At 47.5% G+C, this 18,386-nt stretch overlaps 1 protein-coding gene across 5 annotated transcripts in view; it reads left to right on the forward strand.

Annotated features, from left to right (window-relative positions):
* Nucleotides 1–18,386, forward strand: part of LOC133262324 (peroxidasin homolog) — a 41,409-nt gene that overhangs the window by 16,029 nt on the left and 6,994 nt on the right. For 3 of the 5 annotated variants that reach the window (XR_009741276.1, XR_009741277.1, XM_061441371.1), the window contains exons 1-12: nt 3,615–3,845; nt 5,318–5,389; nt 6,875–7,047; nt 8,704–8,821; nt 10,379–10,548; nt 11,025–11,297; nt 11,448–11,564; nt 13,085–13,243; nt 13,412–13,524; nt 14,758–14,914; nt 16,476–16,584; nt 17,339–17,496. Coding sequence is in view for 3 of the 5 variants with exons in the window: in XM_061441371.1 (XP_061297355.1) it covers nt 6,915–7,047; nt 8,704–8,821; nt 10,379–10,548; nt 11,025–11,297; nt 11,448–11,564; nt 13,085–13,243; nt 13,412–13,524; nt 14,758–14,914; nt 16,476–16,584; nt 17,339–17,496 (1,507 nt within the window). In the remaining 2 variants the exon portion in view is untranslated. Of the gene's footprint in view, nt 1–1,321; nt 1,394–1,647; nt 1,720–3,614; nt 3,846–5,317; nt 5,390–6,874; nt 7,048–8,703; nt 8,822–10,378; nt 10,549–11,024; nt 11,298–11,447; nt 11,565–13,084; nt 13,244–13,411; nt 13,525–14,757; nt 14,915–16,475; nt 16,585–17,338; nt 17,497–18,386 lie in introns of those variants that run through there. The other 2 variants (XM_061441372.1, XM_061441370.1) reach the window with 2 other exon arrangements.

Consider the following 18,386-nt stretch of genomic DNA (forward strand, 5'->3'; position numbering starts at 1 on the left):
GAAAGGGAGCTTTGCTTGCAGTGCCATGAGGCTGGCTGATGCTCTGCCTACCCTATTTTTTCCAGCAAAGTTGGGAAGAAGATTGGGTTTTCCCACTGGAAAGCACTGACCTGTCTTCTCACCTGCTGCCTGGTGGCAGATCATTCCTGAGGAGCACGGCTATCACGAGCAGGAGCTTGTAAAGTAGAAAATGCACATCCAATACATGTGTTGAATTTGACCCAATGCTGTAAGCTCTGCTCCTTGCAGAGGGAATAGCAGCTTTTCCTACAGAACTAGAAAAGCAAATCTGCGCCGTGCACAGTTGCAGCTCTCCTCTCCGTCCACATCTCTGGTTAGGAATCATTAGAGTAAGTGTGGTTTGCTCTGAGCTCCATGAGCTTATAGCAGCGTTGCCAGACCTGAACATCAGTGAGATACCACAGCAAAAGACCCACAGGAGTGCAGTTGGGCAGCCACGATGAGTAGTTCAATGTGAGGTATTCAAGAGCTATTTATAAGTGATTTATTCCATTTTCTCTGTGTTGGGCTTGGCAGTGGTTGCAGCAGAGGGTTTTGTGGTGTTCAGCTGCGTGGTTACTGCTGGTGGTGCTTATTCCAAGGTCGAGCTGTGTTTCTGGTCGTTGGCACCAGCCATCATTTGCATGCTCCGTCATGGCAACTGTGCATACAAGTCGGAGACGGCTTGCCAATGTGGTGTTGTCCATGGGCTTTGGATTAAAATCAGGCTCTCTAGATGGAGGGAGGCTGCCTCTGAAGAGCCTCAGGAGTCAGATCTGGATGTAGTTCTCTTTCATTGCAGATACTTGCACACAAAGTGATTAAAACAAAGAGTTACCATTTTATAACTCCACTGTGAACTGGTATTTGAAGCTGTGTTTGGCCTCTTAAAACCTGGTTCTGCACACCCCTGCTCACACGTTGGTGAATGCAGCCATGCACCTTCAGAAACTCTTGTGGTTGTACAAGGGCGGCAGCAATGGTTTAGTATCTCCTTCCCCTCCGCTTCCTTTTACCTGTCTTCCTTCTTCTCATCCCTTTCTTGGCCAAAATTGTAACTTTGGGGTGAAAACCGCTGTGGCAGAATGTAAAGAAAGGTTTTTGACCATTGGAAGCACTTGGTACCTCTGGGCAAGAAACCTTCTCATTGGCTTAGCTGGCGTGAGTCTCCAAACCTTGATCTTCGAACCCCATTTAATGTTAAAGCTGTGTTGCAAGACAGAGGCTCGGGGTTTTCCAGTGGACAGCCAGGAGCAGAAGTGCCACGAGTCTCACACGTGCTCGACTCACCAGTTGTGGTTTTCTTTCTTGATTTGAACAGGCTGCTGAACAATAATCACATAAAGCACATTGTGAGAAGATCCTTTGAAGATCTGGAGAACCTGAAATACCTGTGAGTCAGTAACTCAGTGATTCCTTCTCCTCTTTGTAATGTAACAACCCACTTCTAAGGTTTGCCAGTCAAGGATGTATTTTTCTGTGCTTGGAATTTCTGGCTGTTCATGTCATAGCTATAAAACATCACCCCTGAATCCAATCAACAAGCTCTGCTTTGGGTTGAGGCTCATAACTGTTTCCTGTGTCTTTTAAAAGCACAAATGCTGATAAATCAGCCTCATGCTTTTTTTCCATCTCTCCTTTTGCAAGCTACCTGTACAAAAATGAGATCCAGAGCATCCAGCAACATGCCTTCAATGGGCTGCGCTCTCTGGAGCAGCTGTAAGTACAAACGAGCCTTGTTTGCTGCTGAACGTGATGCGTGTTTGCTGCTGATGTGATGTCTGATTTACTGGTTCCTTGAACACATGTGTTGTGTTTCCAGTAGGGGAGAGTATCAGACACTTTGCAAGGTGTAGGATGGGGTTTCTACTGTTTTATCATCCAACTCTGCAAGACTACACTGACTTCGTTTGAAAACAGCTGGTCCCACTGTTGGTTTTGGTTTGTTAATACTGTGGTCTCTCCCTATTGATGTCCCATATGTTTTCTTCCTGACCCTAAAGCTCTGGAGCACAGGCAGAGCCCAGCTGTGCTTCTGATTCCCTTAATGACCAAGGACCTTACAATGGGAGGAAACAGGGGTCTGTAGGGGTCTGCTGACAGCAAAAGTGGAAAGAGTATAAGAGGAAAGCTTAATAATAGGTGTGCTACCAACCTTGCATACGGTCTAGCTTTCCATCAGCCAGCTCAGCAAAGATGCCTGGGAGAAAGCGTAGGAAACACACTGGCTCAGCTGTGCTCAAGAGGGGATGATGCTGGCCATGGTGATATTTTACCAATGAGCATTCCAGACTTGATGTCACGAATGAAGCTAAAAAACCCCAGCAAAGCCACAAAACCAACAAACATCCCGCTGCAAGTCCCATCTGTTTCCAATCTCGGGCAGGCACCGCTCCAAAGGAATTAGCTTTGCTCAAATCCTACCCCGTTTTCCTGCACCCCAAAGCCAGCTTTTCAAGGAAAGCCATAACCCGGCTGATGGACAGTATCAGATGCTTTCCTCAAGGTCCAAAGCAATGACAGCAGACATTCGAGACGTATTGGAGCATGTATTTCTCTCCCCACTGCTGCCCTCCGCTGCAGAATCTGAGCCTGTGCTCTGATAGGGGACCATTTATCATTAATCTTTCCATTACAAATCAAAGAGCCATGTGGCAGCTTAGGCAGTTATTTCTCGGTGCAGTCAGCTACAATAGCAGAATGAGTATTTGTAGGTCCGGGATTAACCAGTGTCCGCTGTGAAACTGATGCCTGTGTAAAATAAATGGGAAGGGTTTAGTCAATGTTGAAGTCGTTCCAACAACAGTCAGTTGGTGAATGACACAGGGAGTCTGAGGTGTTGCAGTGGTGCTGCTCTGCAGACCCCAGGTTTTCTTTGCTGATGGCCTGTGGCAGTGCAGAAGGTCTCCCAGGCCTCTGGAACAGGAGGTCACGCTTGAGATTTTAGCGGCATTAAAACCACTAACCTCTATTAGCAAGAATTGGGCTGTTTATGTCAATGTGCCATTTAGATCCCAGTGTTCCACTAGGTGCTGACTCCATCTTTGGAGGCTGTGCCTGCCCTCTGCAGAAACAGAAGAGCCCCATGGCAGCTGTTCCAAGGTGTTTCTGTCCTTGCTGGGTGGGTGCGTGTGCTGGGAGCTCCTATTAGAATCACAGACGTGCAGGTTGGAAGACACCTTTTGGGATGTCTCCAGTCCCACCTTCAGCCACAAGCAGGACCCATTTCCAAGTCGTATCAAGCTGTTCAGGGCCTTTTTCTACAACTTAATTATCAGCAAACTCATGGTCCCTCTCGGAAATATTGCAGTTCATAGACTGGGGACAAGAGCCTTGTAGTAAGGCTGTTTCTTCCTCCCTGATAATCCAAGGGTGTGTTGGTGTGCTGGGGAATGCAAAAGCATTCCCATACGGTGATCAGATGGAAGCAGCTGCGGCTGGCACTCCATGGGCAGGGGATTCATCCTGACCCTTAACAGTGCAACAGGCAATTCAGCGTGATGGTGATGGTCTTAGGCTTCAGGGAAGAGCAAATCTGTCCTCCTTTTGTGTATGGTTTAGTTTCTTAAGAGAGAGTAAATAATTGACAGGAAAGGGAAAAGCCAGTGCTGGTTCTGTGTTTGCATGTGGACAATGGAGATGCTGAAGTGGATGCTGGCTTCTCGACATCTGCACTGAGATGGGTGGTGACCGGTTGGAGGATGACCTGGAAAGATCTTCTGTTTTTTAGGCTGCAATCTGTATACCTGCCCCTTGTGATTTCTGTGTGACAGGTACCTGCATTTCAACAACCTGGAAAGCCTGGAGCCGGAGACTTTTAGTGACCTGCCTAAACTTGAAAGGCTGTAAGTAAAGATGGAACCTTCCTTGTGAATAAGGGGTTGAGGAGAAGAGGGAAAACCCTTCTTTTTGTGTAACAGTTTTTGTAGGGTGAAGTGTGATCATTAAATTGGAGGGGAAATCCTTGAAGAAGGAGATTTAATGTACTTGCCAAGTAGAGTGTTATAAGAGACTATGAAGGGAATTTCCCATGCTGTGTTATGCTCACATTTCCCACCTAAGCAGGGGTAAATCTGCCCTACAGCTGCCCAAGCCAGCTGAAACGTTCCTCTTGACCATAAGGTCAACGTGAGTCACTGTTGGGCAGTGTACAAGAAAAAGGGGGTGGAAAAGGGGAAGTCTAAGCAGAAAAACATGCATCCTGCTTGGAAGCAGTTAGAGACAGAGGTCCTGTGTCTTCTGCTCCCAGGACTGCTTCTAGCAGAAGCTCATCTGGTGTTTCCCACTCCGTGGTGGAACCAACAGACCCTTGTGTGCTGGGTGGAAACGTGCCTTATATCCATAAACGCTAGGGAACTAAGATCATGGGATGCAAACACCCTCAGGGAAATTGAGACCTGGATCAGCACAGCATGGCTGACCTCAGTCACTGTATTGGATCCAACAACAATTCTGGAGGGTTTGTCGGCATCCAAGCTGGGCAAGTAGGCTGAGCTTGGGTGTGCATGCGTGTATGCAGACACTGGAACACTGCCCTTGCATCTCTTGTTCCACCATCTACTAAAATTGCTTCCTAACTTTGATCAGTGTCCTCTTGGAAGTTGTAGATGTCACCAAGATAACTAAATTTCCTGCTTCATTAAGGGAATGGAGAGTGGACAATCCCATCTTGGTCCCCACTAATGTATTTTAGTGCAATCAGGGGGTTTTAGTAACAACTAGGGAGGCTTAACCTGTGTGCAGTGAGAATTTGCCTCAGCTTTGTTCAGAGATAAGCTCAGTTTAGGCTGCTCCTGTCTGAATTAGATTTACTCATGGAATTGGATTATTATTACATTGAGTGTAGGGCATGAGCTGTCTGGAGCCTCATTTCAATGGCTGCCCTTGTAGAATTGCCATCTCTTCTGCAGGGGGAGAAAGAGAAGGTCCCTTCTAAACTGGAGCTGACCCAGGCACAGAAAGCATAGGGTGGGTCCAGTCCATGGGGATTTTGTGCCCTTTCTCCTCCCTTTGCAGAGCATGAAGTGGATTAACTTTAAGGTTCCAGTCTAAACCTGTTACATCACGTCTTGAGTCACCGTTTCCAATCCACACCCGCTCTCACTTTGGTGTATTGCATTGCACTCCCGAATGAATGAAACCCCTATAGCTCATGGAAAGAAACACAGTGCGTTTAAAAACTCCATTTTGATGGAGTATTCATATTACAACTGAGTTTTTCTATTATTTGCATTTCAAGTGGGTTTTGACCCGGGATGTTGTTATCCGCGTGGTGCAAATACTGAATCATGTCTTGGCCTGGCTTCTCCCATTGCAGATTCTTGCACAACAACAAGATTTCCAGGATTCATCCAGGGACATTCTCTCAACTGGAATCCCTCAAGCGGCTGTAAGTGGAAAACATTGCCTGCAAAGAGCAGTTGTTTATCTTTGATTAGATGGCCAAGACCTGAGGAAAAATGTGCCTGCTTGGCAAAGCTTTTAATTGTTGCACCTCTAAGGCCAGTGCTAGGTTTATAAAACAGTTTTGATTGGACCTGAGAGCTCATTTAACCAGTTAGTAGTTTGTTCAAGCTAGTGCCTAATTGTAATCTAAGTATAATCCTCTTCCAGCTCAGTAATGCCACAGGAAGGAACATGCTTGGAAAGTCGTCACAACAGTTTGAACCCATAAAACATCCTTCAACACTGTAGAGAGTCCAGGTCTCAGATAGGACCTTGATCATGTCTTCAGTATCTAAGATGGAAGGAAAAATCAGTCACAAAAGAAAAGGCTTTCTTTCTCGAGATGATAATACTCAGAAGGATGCCAATATGCAGGATTGTTCTCCTATGCTTGAGTGCCTGGTGTGTTATTCCACATAACCTGGCTGTCTCTTAAGCTCACTTCTTGCTTAAACCCCCCCAGAGCTTTGCTCCATTTGTCTTTTATGATCTCTGGAAAGAAAATGATGCATTTTGGGGGGGGCAAAAAAAGCAAAACCTAAAGAATTCTGGTGTTTTGCCATGATTTCCAACTACAAGAAAATAACGTTTCCCACTGCAGCCTGCTGTGAGTTCTGCAAGCAGGTAAAAGGCTTCACTTTAGCAGGAAATAACTCGTGAAATGGTGCCTGTATGTGTCGAAGGAGAAGGTGGGGTGTGTATAAAATGCTCTATCGTGGCCTCATGTGAAATCTCACATTCTCAAATGTTTGTCCCTGAAAACATTAGACCTTTTTTCCAATGGCCCAGACCCATCTACTGTAAAACTGTCAGTCGGGAAGGAGGAATAAACTAATCCCTTGATAGTCTTTTACTTCTCCTTGTGCATAGCACGGCACATAGGAATGAAGTGAGTGGAGGGAGAAGTGTGGGTGCATTGGGAGGTCACTGGTCTCCATTCAGCCTGGTTCAGGCCTGTGTTGCAATAATAAAAGCCCTTAGAGCTGTGCAGAAATGCTACAACCTCGAGCATCTGGTCGCAGGAAGATTGATCCGATGCTCGCTAGAATCAAGGGGGAGGTTTTTGGAGCTAAAAGGGAATGGAAAGCTCCAACAGAGGCAGTGTTATGTACTGTTCTTATAGAACTTAGTTACGGTTTAGATCTCCATCCTGAGGGAAAACCCAACATTTAGTGTGTCTCTGCCTCAAATTAAGCCAGAAATGCATAACCAGAATGATTTGCATTTGAAAACGATGGGTAACGTTGGTGTTTAATGCAACCCTTCCGACTGGGTTAGACATTGTGGGAATGGAATATCTCCAAGTTTCATCCAGGATATAACCAAAAGCAGGGAAAACCATCCAAGTCCTCCGTTCTGGAGGCCTGTTCCCTCCTGCGTGCTGGAGGAGGAAGCTATGAAATGAAGCACCTTTCCCTTGGTCCCGCAGGCGCCTGGACTCCAACGCCTTGCTCTGTGACTGCGACCTGATGTGGCTGGCCGAGCTGCTGAAGGACTACGCAGAGCAGGGCAGCAGCATCCAGACTGCAGCTACGTGCGAGGCACCACGCGAGCTGCACGGCCGCTCCATCATCACCCTCACCGCCCAGGAGTTCAACTGCGGTGAGTGAAAGCAAAGCCCTCCATGGAGCTGGGGTTTGGTCTGGGAATGGCCTCTTCCACCCCTTTTTCTCCCTCTTCCCTGTGCTGCCATCCTGCTTGTGCCTTCTTTTTATAGCTGAAATGGGGAAGTCATGCAGGTTATCAGGATAACACCGACAGTTGCGCAGTGATTGAAGGCAGCTCTGGTTTTAGCTTGCTTCTTGATGTTTTTGGGTAGAATAAGGCCAGTAAAGGACCTGCTGTTGTCGGTGGCTAAACCAGCAACCAGAAGAAAAGTCTCTAACAGAATGAACAGAAGGGCAATGCTGGGAGAACTGTAATGGCTGGGAGCACAGCTGAGCAGCTATGCAAGCACATCATAGGTAGCTGGATGCTTTGTGTGGTTGTGGTGGTGCACTGAGTTTGTTAAGCTGTTGTTCTGTCAATGTAGATAATTGCTCATGGAAAGATGCCAGTTTGAAATGAAAGGTTGTTCTGAAGGATTCCAAAGTTAAATATTTCATACAGAAAAAGACAGAACTCTGATGTTCAAGCACAAGCATCAGTGCAGGATGGCACAGGCATTGTTCACTGATACTTTGCTGCTGGTAGAGTCAGCCTGAGATGCTCCCATTCACACAGGCCAGCTATTAGCATCCCTCCTGGATGTGCCAGTCCAGCTGTGTGCTTGGCTGTGCTATGAGCCAGATGTATGAGATCAGCTCTCCCTTGAATTCAGCTTTTCTCCTATGATTTTGTTATTTCTTCTTTAAATCTTGACCATTTCACAGCTTAATTTGGGGCACAGCCATGCAAACAATTGGACTGGCACAAATGGGTCTGTGGCCTCAAGGGAGAGGGGAACAAGAAGGGTTTAGAGAAAGCAGCTTGGGACACATGGAGTGGGTACAAGTGGATGTGCTGCACCATGAGCTGTCACCAGTATACACCCAGTGCCACGGTACAGCTGTTAATGTAAGTTTGTTCTGCTTTAGGCCTGGGTGCACAGTGGAATGTATGTGTGTCAAATCAGCCAGAGCACCTGGTGGGAAGATTTTGCTGGCATTAGGCATTTTACACTGGTATTGTGCCAGCTGGGAAAGACAAACGATGCATAATTCAGCCTAGTGGTGCAGGCAGCTGATATCTGAGTCAGTCCGAAGCCTGCTGCCATCGAGTTAACCTACTGCTTTTTAGCAGATGTGGAGCAAATCTGCCCTGGATCAGCATTTTGTACCATGGGGCTGTGGTGGGTTTGGTCCCACACTGGTGCTGCTACTGGGGATAAGTTAATCTCCTGAATAATCCAGTTGGTTTTCCTGGTGATCAGACAGGTTATTAGATGAGTAAGTGTTGCGCTGCATCCAGATCAAGTGCTCCAGACAGTGCACATAAACTCCTTCATGTTCTAGCACATCCCTTAAAGGTTTAATTTGTTTAGTGCTGGAGAACATCTCCAAGTGGAGCACATTGTGAAAGGCTTGGCTGAATAAGGATAGGCTGATAAACCTTCAACATTACGAAGCCCTGGGGTGGCTCTGAGGAGATGCTGCTGTTCCAAGGGCTGTGCTGGTGCCTGCTTGCTGGGGGGGGCTGCAGGATGGGTGTTGTGTCGATGGGGCTGGAGGTGATTTTGTGCTGCTCTGGACTGGGTTGTGTTAAAACGGTGTTTTGCAGAGAGGCCTCGAATAACCTCAGAGCCCCACGATGTCGACGTCCTCTTGGGAAACACAGTTTATTTCACCTGCAGGGCAGAAGGCAACCCAAAGCCTGCGATTATTTGGCTGCACAACAAGTAAGTCGCACACAGGGAGCCCTGGGGTAGCAAATGGTTTCAAGCACCAAGTTCTTCGGTGACTGGTTGTGATTACAAAAGCTGTTTCATGCAACATTAAAAAGGAAAAGAGAAATGAGTGTTCCATGGCTTGTATTTACCTTCCTTTTAACAGCATTCTCTGCTGACCATGTAATCCAAGTGGTGTTTTATCTGTATTTGAAATATTTCTTCTGCATTTGTGATGGATTCCAAGAGCTTACAGCATTCCCATAAACATACTCCGCAGGCTGAAAGGAATTGTCTTTTGATCAGGAAAAGAAAAATTTAGCATTTCATGTTGTTCTGAGCTACCACGCCATTCCCTACCTCCTGAAATGCTTCTGGTCTCTAGGTTTGTCTCGCTAAAGGCCTAACATGCTGGGAGAACAGCTTTTATTTCCAAAGGAAAAATCACTGCGCTCCACTGAAAGTCACTGCAGATCAGTGCATTGATTATCGCCCTGTACAGCAACACTGAAACCCAACTGGCTGTGCTAAATGCCAAGAGTATTTCTGGGAAGTGCAGAGCAATTAAATACTCTGTGCTCAAGCAGTTGCCCACTGTGGAAGCAAAGTTACGCTGCTGCTTTACAAGCTCCTTGGTTGCGGGAGCTTGAACAGGGCTCGGTTGTTAATAACCATGATCAATGTTTGCTTCTTCAACTAACTCCCCACCAGGCAGAGCTTCAGCACAGAGCAAAAGTTTATGGCTGAGTTAAGTCCCTCTGGAAGGAAGGTTTTGTTAGGGAAACGCTGGCAGGCTCCCAAAGACAGCATTGGAAGAGGGGTAATGATAATAAATGTTCCGCAAGCGAGATATGACTAGGGTAAGGAGGCATCAGGGGAATTAAACAAATGCCCAGCAAGCATATTAGTTTGCTTATTGGATTCAGCCTTTGTCCTGTGGGGAGAGAGGTCTCTTCTCCCTTTTCAATCATCTGCAGCCATCCAAGATTCCTTCACAATGGGACAAATGGGAGGCAGCAGTGGGACCTTGTGCTGTGGGCTGGGATCCAGGAGCTGCAGGTCATTGTGGAAAGAAGGAAGATGTTTCATAGCTTTCAGGTTGGGTTGGTGCCCAAGATGTGTTGGGGTCCCATGGTGACTTAGAGCTTTTTGCTCCCCTGCCCCGAGGCCTTTAGAGCTCATTCAAATAGAAATGGCTGCACACAATAATATTAACTCATTATTATATTTGCACTTAGGCAATAATGAGAACAAGCTTTCTGGGCCTAGATGCCCTGACAATAGCAGCGCTGCTCTTGCATGGGAACACTCTGCTCTCTGTAAATGTTGTGTGTAATCAGTGGTGAGAGAAAAAGTAGCTCACCCAGGGAGTAAGTCAGAGCTGGAGCTGAAGTTCAGTGCTGTAAATCAGAACTGCTGCTATAAATCCCATGATTTCTCAGAATAGCTCCAAGGAACAGCAGCTTACTGCAACGCATGCAGGGCCCCTCAACTCCCTCAGCAGCTCAGGGGGAGACCCAAAAGAGTCTTCACTCCTTTCAGATTTTGCCTTTTCTGGCTCTTTTTCAGTAACGAGATTGACATGAAAGATGACAACCGCCTGAACCTGTTGCAAGATGGTACCTTGATGATCCAGAATACCAAGGAGTCAGACAAAGGCGTCTACCAGTGCATGGCCAAGAACGTGGCTGGGGAGGTCAAGACACAAGAAGTTGTGCTGCGCTATTCTGGCACCCCATGTAAGTGAGCCTTGTGCAACCCTTGAAGGTCCAGCTCGGGTTGGGAGCTGAGTCAGAGCCAGTCCCAGTTTTGTACGTGCCAAGACGTTGTGGTGTGCTGGGCAAGAGAGTGTGGATAGCAGCATAGCATGGTTTGAGCTTTAGGGCTCCTTCATGGAAGTGGGGAACTGAGATTTAGAGATTGAAGGTGCTTTGGGGCTGGGGAGGGAGATTGGGATGAATTCTGCAGCACAGAGGTATCGAGGGAGAAGGGGATACGGAGTGGGGATGTTCCAGCACTCTTAGTGCCTGGGAGGGAGCACATGGTAGGAAGAAGTAGCACTTCTTGACTTGGGGAGCTGCTCATAGCAAGGATGCAGAGGTCAGGGAAGAGCCAGATGACTTCTCACAGGGTTGCATGAGGAGTCCAAGCAACTTCTGCCCATAACCCATCAGCAGCAGAGCTCCTGGTTCCTGAAGCTCCCGTTTCCTTCCAGCCAAGCCCACTTTTGTGATCCAGCCGCAGAACACTGAAGTGCTGATCGGGGAAAGCGTCACCTTGGAGTGTGGGGTCTCCGGGCACCCAAACCCTCGCATCAGCTGGACCCTGGGCACGGGCTCTCCTTTACCGCAGGATTCCCGCTTCGCCATCACCAGCTCTGGAGGCCTCTTCATTCAGAACGTCACCTTCTCGGACCAGGGGCAGTACAACTGCAATGCCAGCAACACCGAGGGATCCATTCAGGCCACAGCAAGGATCATAGTGCAAGGTGAGGCTCCCAAACTGACATTTCTGGGAAGCAGTGTTTTTAAGGGGGTGTATCTAAACCCTGTGACTGGTTTTGCTCCCATGAAATGAGAATTAACCCAACCTTGCTGCCTGAGATTTTCCTGCTTTCAGTGATTGCTTTCCCCTGCAGATTCTCCCAGGTTTCTCCTCATTCCCCATGATCAGACAGTAACTGAGGGACAAAGTGTGGATTTCCCCTGCTCTGCTGAGGGTCACCCTCCACCTGTGATTGCCTGGACGAGGGCAGGTACTGCTCGTTTGACTCATGCTTTCTTTCTCTCCCGAGCCATCATCCATGGTGAGAACAGTGGAGCTGATGGTCCAGGGCTATGACTTGCAGTGGTGGCACAGGAGAGATGGTGGTCAGCACAGACCTAGTCAGCTAGGAGGCTTGCGGTGGATCACCAAGGATGATGTTAAGCACTGAGGTCTTTGACACACTAAATCATGGTGTCAGAAGGAAGGAGCGTGCTGGTTTTCATCAGTATGAAACCTATGGAAAACCTCAAACTTCCTCCTGTAGTGGCTTTCGACCTCCTTTGAAGAGGCTCCAAGTCATTGGGTATCCCCATGTACCAGCTCTCCATCGCTGCATTGATTTGCTCCTCTTGGGGAGCACCGTTCACTGCTGGCACCCCTCTGAGGTTTCTTTTAGCTCTGGGAAATCCACTTTGGGCCAGCAGGTAGTGGTGAACTTCTGAAGTCTCAGATGATTGTCAGCACTGGCTCCACTGAGCTGATCCCATCCAACACTTTCTGGGACAGAAGCCAGCAACACTTGGCCCAGAGGCCCTCCAACTTTTCCTTATGCTTCGCAAGCCATAATTAATGGTTTATACTGTGGAGAATTCATGGCTATTGTATTCCAGCTTCCACAGCAATAGCCCTGACATGCAGTTAAGAAAGACCAACTGAGATTCTCCTCCACCAGCATGTTCTCCATCTCCTTTAACCTTACTTCCTCTACTGCCCAGATATAAGATGGTATCTCTTAGAGATGTGGGAAGCACAGTGTCAAGAAGGAAAGTTCATAACTGCTTTGTAACCAGGTTTGCTAGGCCACTCAGTGATTCAAGGTCAACCAGGCTTTACAGTGCTTCCACAGGGGGCATGCTAAGGACAAGGCAAGAGGAGGACAAGGGATGGAGCACTGCTCATCTCCAAGCCACTTTTGACAGTGTGGGGAGGATTCAGATTCCTTTGGGTATTTGGGATGAATAAATAATGCCCTTATTTGGAGGAAAATGGAATATTAAAACCAGTAAAGTCACTAAACTGGGAAGTTCTGATCATTTTGTTTGGGTTTGGTAACGCATTTCAATTTTCAACTTTTTCTCCTTAAATAGAGAAAAAATATCAGAACAACATAGTTTCCAAACCAAAGCAAATCAAAATAATGAATTAAAAAAGAAGACAATGCTCAATGTTTTTGTTTATTTGATTAAACAGCTAGTTTGGATAATGGACCGCAGATTTGCTATCCATCTGGGGTCATTAAATCTGCAGTTTGCACTAAGGAAAGGCTTAGGAGGAAAGGAAAAGGAGGGTACCAGCTTCTTTCCAGTTGCTTAGGCAAGACAACACAGTCATGATCCTAGGTGTAGGAAAAGCAGCATCTGTCCTGTCCCTCACTTAACAAGATGCAGGTGCTGTCATCAGGGTGACTGATGGCATGTTGGGAAGGGAATGAGTTTTTAGCTATCACACAGATACCTCCAGTGATGGGACTAGAAACTCATGGACAATGTGCACTGCTTGTCTGATCAGGTGGGCCGCTGCCAAGTGACCGGAGGCATAGCATCCTCTCCACGGGTACCCTGCGGGTGATGAGGGTGGCTCTGCATGACCAAGGCCAGTATGAGTGCCATGCCATCAGTGCCATCGGCGTGAGGACCCTCCCAGTGCAGCTGTCAGTGACCCCCCGAGGTAAGCTGTGAGGGAAGAAGGGCTGAATGTGTGTCATTCGTTGCAAGCTATAGGAAAACAACACTAACTGACAGGGAATTGCCCTGTGTCCTGTGGGATGGGATTTTGCTTTTGCCTCGTGCAGATGTTAAGCTGTGAGAGATCTGATGTTTTTCCCTGTGTTCACAGTGATACCCGTGTTCCTCCATCCCCCCCAGGATGTGATAGCAGAGACAGGCCAGGATGTGTCCATTGCCTGTGCTGCTCAAGGAGATCCACGTCCCACCATAACCTGGGTGAAGGTAAGTACCATGTACTCCACAGCCACTGGGAAGCACGATGGCTCCTGATTAAACACCTCTCCCAGCTCAACTAGTTAGGTCAGTTCGTGCAATGCACATGGAATAAATTGTGTTTGAAGATTTAAGGACCAACATTTCCACTGATTTGAGGTTTTTAATGGTCTAAAAGAATGTTGCTTTTTCTCAGGGTCAAAGCCTTGCAATGCACATTCCTGTTTTCTTTTGTTTTTCCTTCCAAATGAGTAACTTGAAGCCAGTGACCTTCTAGGATGCTGGAAACGCTTGATTGACTATTCCTGGAAAAACCTGAAAATGGACTCTTTTCTTTTTCTGAGTATTTTGTCCTTATTTCCAGGATTCCCACTGGTGGAACTGGATTGATGCTGGTTGGCTCCAGCTTTCATGGGGCAAAGCCACGAGTCCTCAGAATCATGCTGCCACCTGGCTGCTCCTTTCAAGAGTTCATTAGATGAAGCTCTCCAGCCTTCTTCGTGCTGTGCTGTAGAGTAACACTTGTGACCTTCCCTGGGACGTGCCTTTGAGTGCAATCAGGCAGAGAACAAATTAGAGGGGAAATGCCTGAACCTCAGTTATCCTGCAGAGATCTCATGGGAGGTGACCTTGTAGCTTGATTTGGGCTCCAGCCAACAGTGGGAGCAGAAGAAAAGAGCCTGGGGGAGCAGCAGAGGAAGCATTACATTGGGAGAAGGCAGCAGAAACAGGTTAAGAAACAGGAGAATAAACCCAGTAAAACATGAAGCTACTTCTGCCACCAGCCAGGTTGAGAGGTAGGGTTTGAGCTTGCTGCTGCTCTCAGTGCTATGACCAGTGATGCTGTCCAGAGCCCGCAGAGCTGGTATCTGTAGTTCAGGGCCAGCATAAATCCAGCAGTTTCAGGTTGTCCCAAAACTGAAGACATTTAGTCTTATTTATGTGACAGCATCAGGGCACAGCACCCGCTCCAATCAGCCCATCTGGAGAAGCGCAGAGAAATGGGGTGCCTGGAGCTGGACCAGGGTGAAGGGGCTGAGCAAGGGACCTCGGCACAGTGGGTGCTGGCAGGAGCGGATGTCCTTGGACGGGCTTTCTGGCTTCTCTGCAAGAGCAATGCTAACATCTGGTGGCCACATGGGTTCATCGCATCCATCTGCGGTTTGTGGAACAGGCTGAAGGCTGGATGATGGGAAGCTTCCCAAGCCCTGACATGTTTTCTGTCTTTTCGTGGTGCAACAGGAGGGCATCCAGATCACAGAGAGTGGCAAGTTCCATATAAGCCAAGATGGGACCCTTTCCATTCAAGATCTCGGCGTGGCTGACCAGGGCAGATATGAGTGCATAGCACGAAACCCCTTTGGCTTCACCTCCAGTGCTATGCAGCTCACCATCACTGGTAGGGTACCTTCTGTGGTCCTCTTGAGTCTTCTCTTGCTTTTGGATAAGGCTTTGCTGTGTTGGCATAAATTCACAGAATGTTTTGAGTTAGAAGGGACCTTAAAGCTCCTCCAGCTCCAACCCCCGCCACAGGCAGGGACCCCTTCCACTGGAGCAGCTTGCTCCAAGCCCCTGTGTCCAACTTGGCCTTGAACACTGCCAGGGATGGGGCAGCCACAGCTTCTCTGGGCACCCTGTGCCAGCGCCTCAGCACCCTCCCAGGGAAGAGCTTGTTCCTAAGAGCTCATCTCAGTCTCCCCTCTGGCAGGTTCAAGCCATTCCCCTTGGCCTGTCCCTACAGGCCCTTGTCCCAAGCCCCTCTCCAGCTTTTCTGCAGCCCCTTTAGGCACTGGAGCTGCTCTAAGGTCTCCCTTTAAGGAGCCTCCTCTTCTCCAGGCTAAACCAGCCCAGCTCTCTCAGCCTGGCTCCAAGAGCAGAGCTGCTTGGAGCATCTTCACTTTGAACAAGGATCTGTCTTATTCCTTTAGCTTCTTTGCAGGCAGATCCCTCACAGACGTGATGGGGCCGCTCAGCTGTAAAGCCCATGCACCTCCCAGCTTCTCCTTGCTGCTGTTTCTCCCTGCAGAGCCAAAGATGTTGGCTTAAACCACCTCCTGCAAGCTGAGCTGTTGGTGTCAGTGTAGTTATTGCCTCTGTTGGGAGGGAGAAACTGATTAAAATGTGCCACCACGCTCTCAAGGCATCGTCTGACCGTAACCTCGCACATCAGGGGAGGCAGGAGGAGAACAACGGTGTCGCTGCACATACAGGCTTTAGATGTTTGCTCAATCCCTGGGGAATGGGAAATAAGTCTCTTGTTCTCCAGCTACTGCTCTGTGCATTAGGGAAGCTGTAATGAATAAAGAAGAGCAGCTAGTCAAACCAGAGGTCAAGAGTGGGAATTATGCTGCTTAGAGGGTAAGGAAGAACTGACAAGGAAAAAAGATCCAAGGTGAAAAATATAAGTTAAAGGGCTAATCCTCAAGCACGCAGGGATATCCAACACGGAAAGGGAGTAGTTTATAAGATTAATTCAGTATCACTTTCTATCCAGGGTTTGCATGCAAGGAGCTGAGACTAATCTGAAACGTCTTTGTTGTTTGAAATTACTCCTCAGATAATTTCAGTGATTTATTCATGGCTGGTACCTCATTTTCCAGCTGGCTCTTGCAAACACTGGGAGCCAAATGGGAACCGGTTTGTTCAGCTGGGACAGAGGCCCTGGCTTATAAAATGCAGTGATTTTTAAGAATTCATGTATTTACTTCTGAAGGTTTTCAGACAGCAGCTTGCTTTTTTTGATTGAAAGTGATGTGCCTGATGTGTTGACACTGAGCTTGAACTGGATTGTTCCACAAATGGAAAATTAACATATAAGCAATACCTTCGACTGAATTTCATCACTTTTACAAGTTTCCTTTATGAGAAGTAAGGGTTAACCCACTGTGATTTTTTTATATTTTCCCACTTTAACCAAAGTATATTTAGGATGTTTTGTTCTTGCTTTCTGCTCTGGAAAGCCACGGATGTCGGTCGGAGTGGCGACACGTTTGTAGCCACATCAATACGAGAAGCCATCAGCAGCGTGGACCACGCCATCAATTCAACACGCACGGAGCTGTTTAGCAAGTAAGTGTGTGAAGTGCCATGGTCTGAGACTTGAAACAGAAGAGAGATCAAAAAAGCTTTCCAAAACCTCGTTTTACCGTTGACAATCCACAAATGAAAGCTACAGTATTGTTTCAAGTGTTGGAGATGGAAACCGCGCCGTGTAGATGAAGGATGTGACAACTTCATACAGGCATTTGGGGTTCTGATGGACAAATATCACCCTTTATGTCACTTATATCTACAACATAGGTTTTGTCAGCTGGACAGTGCATAGAAAATGATCAGCATAGTCATTTTATAAAGGCCACTGACTTTGTGCAGGGAGAGCAGAAGTAATGATATAATAATTCCAACTGTTTCAGTAATGATACAATAATTCCAACTGTTTCCTCAATGAAATATGACTTCTCAAGGGAATGGTAACTCCCTCCTCTTTCACCCCCATGCCTGTTTTTATTGAAAAGATAGATAGCTTGTATTAAGCCCAAAACCCCAGGGTTTCAGCTGTTGAAAAGTGAAAAAAATGAATTACTATAGCAGAAATAAAGCAGAGATGCTGAGGAAATTAAATAAATGTATTTTCCTGGGGAGAAATAGCCTTTCTTTAATCATCTGTAATACTCAGTGAAGCCACATTGATCTTGTGCAGTAGCTGTGGGCTCAAACACCAGACTGGGCTTAGAGCCTGACTCCTGCTGCCTGTAGAGACTCATTGCTCAGAGCAGTCCATTCATTTTCATGTTCCTGCCTCACTTCTAACTCCTTAAAACAGGCGCCCCAAGACACCCAACGACTTGCTGGCTCTCTTCCGTTACCCCCGGGACCCCTACACCATTGAAACAGCCAGGGCAGGCGAGATCTTCGAAAGGACCTTGCAGCTGATACAGGAACACGTGCAACAAGGGCTGATTGTGGATATGAATGTCACAGGTAGGAGAGGTTTTATTTCCCATCTTAACTTTGTGCATAGGATGAAATTACACCACCTTCCACTAAACCAGGCTGCTTCGAGCCCCATCCAACCTTGATGCTTCCTTCCTTCCAAGTGGCAATGAGAAAACCACTTCAATTTCTGCAGTATTTGGGTGCTGTAGCAGAAGAAGGGGGGGATGTCATTCCTCTGTCTCTCTACTACTCAGCTACAAACTCAGATGGATTCCTCTTGTCAAGGCAGAAGAGCAGCCAACAAAGCAATGCAGCACCAAAAATACTTAGTGAGGTCCAAGCATCCAGCAGTTAGACTCTAAATCTCTCTAGCTGGCACTTGCTTTCCATACAACAGGCTTTCCCCTACGCTGCATGTTTCTACCCCTACGTGTGAATCGGCATGCAGCAGGCATTTACGTTTGGGGCCCATAAGTATTTTTTTCCTGCCTGGATGGATTCCAGGGTGTGAGGAGTCTCTGTGCAGACTGCAGGTCTCGTCTGGGCTGGTTGGACCGCCAGCCTCTCCTCCTTGTTGCACTGTCAGCATCCACACAGTGCAGCATTATTCAGTGCGGAGCGCCCTGGCAGTCACCCACAGCTTCCCTGCTGCTCAGCACGTAGGGTTTGGATGCTTGATGCTGCTTGGGGTTGTAGTAATACCCATATAACCCATGTAAAATAAACCTAGGATGGAGACCAAGACCACCTCCACGGTTTGGTCTATAGGTCACAGCATTTCTGATATCTGCCTCTGCGCGGTTCAATGTAAACTCTTTCACCTTCTTTTCTTCTTTGTGGGGCTGATATGATCCTGTGCTTCGTTTGCCTCCTATAAACTACACTGCATCACCATGTCAGAGACCTGGCCTACCTGTGCCCACCTTGACAACCCC

Source organism: Pezoporus flaviventris, unplaced genomic scaffold (genome assembly GCF_033815535.1).
Source record: "Pezoporus flaviventris isolate CSIRO_AGI_PZ_B2104156 unplaced genomic scaffold, CSIRO_AGI_Pfla_v1 ptg000213l, whole genome shotgun sequence".
NCBI classification, from domain to species: Eukaryota; Metazoa; Chordata; class Aves; order Psittaciformes; family Psittacidae; genus Pezoporus; species Pezoporus flaviventris.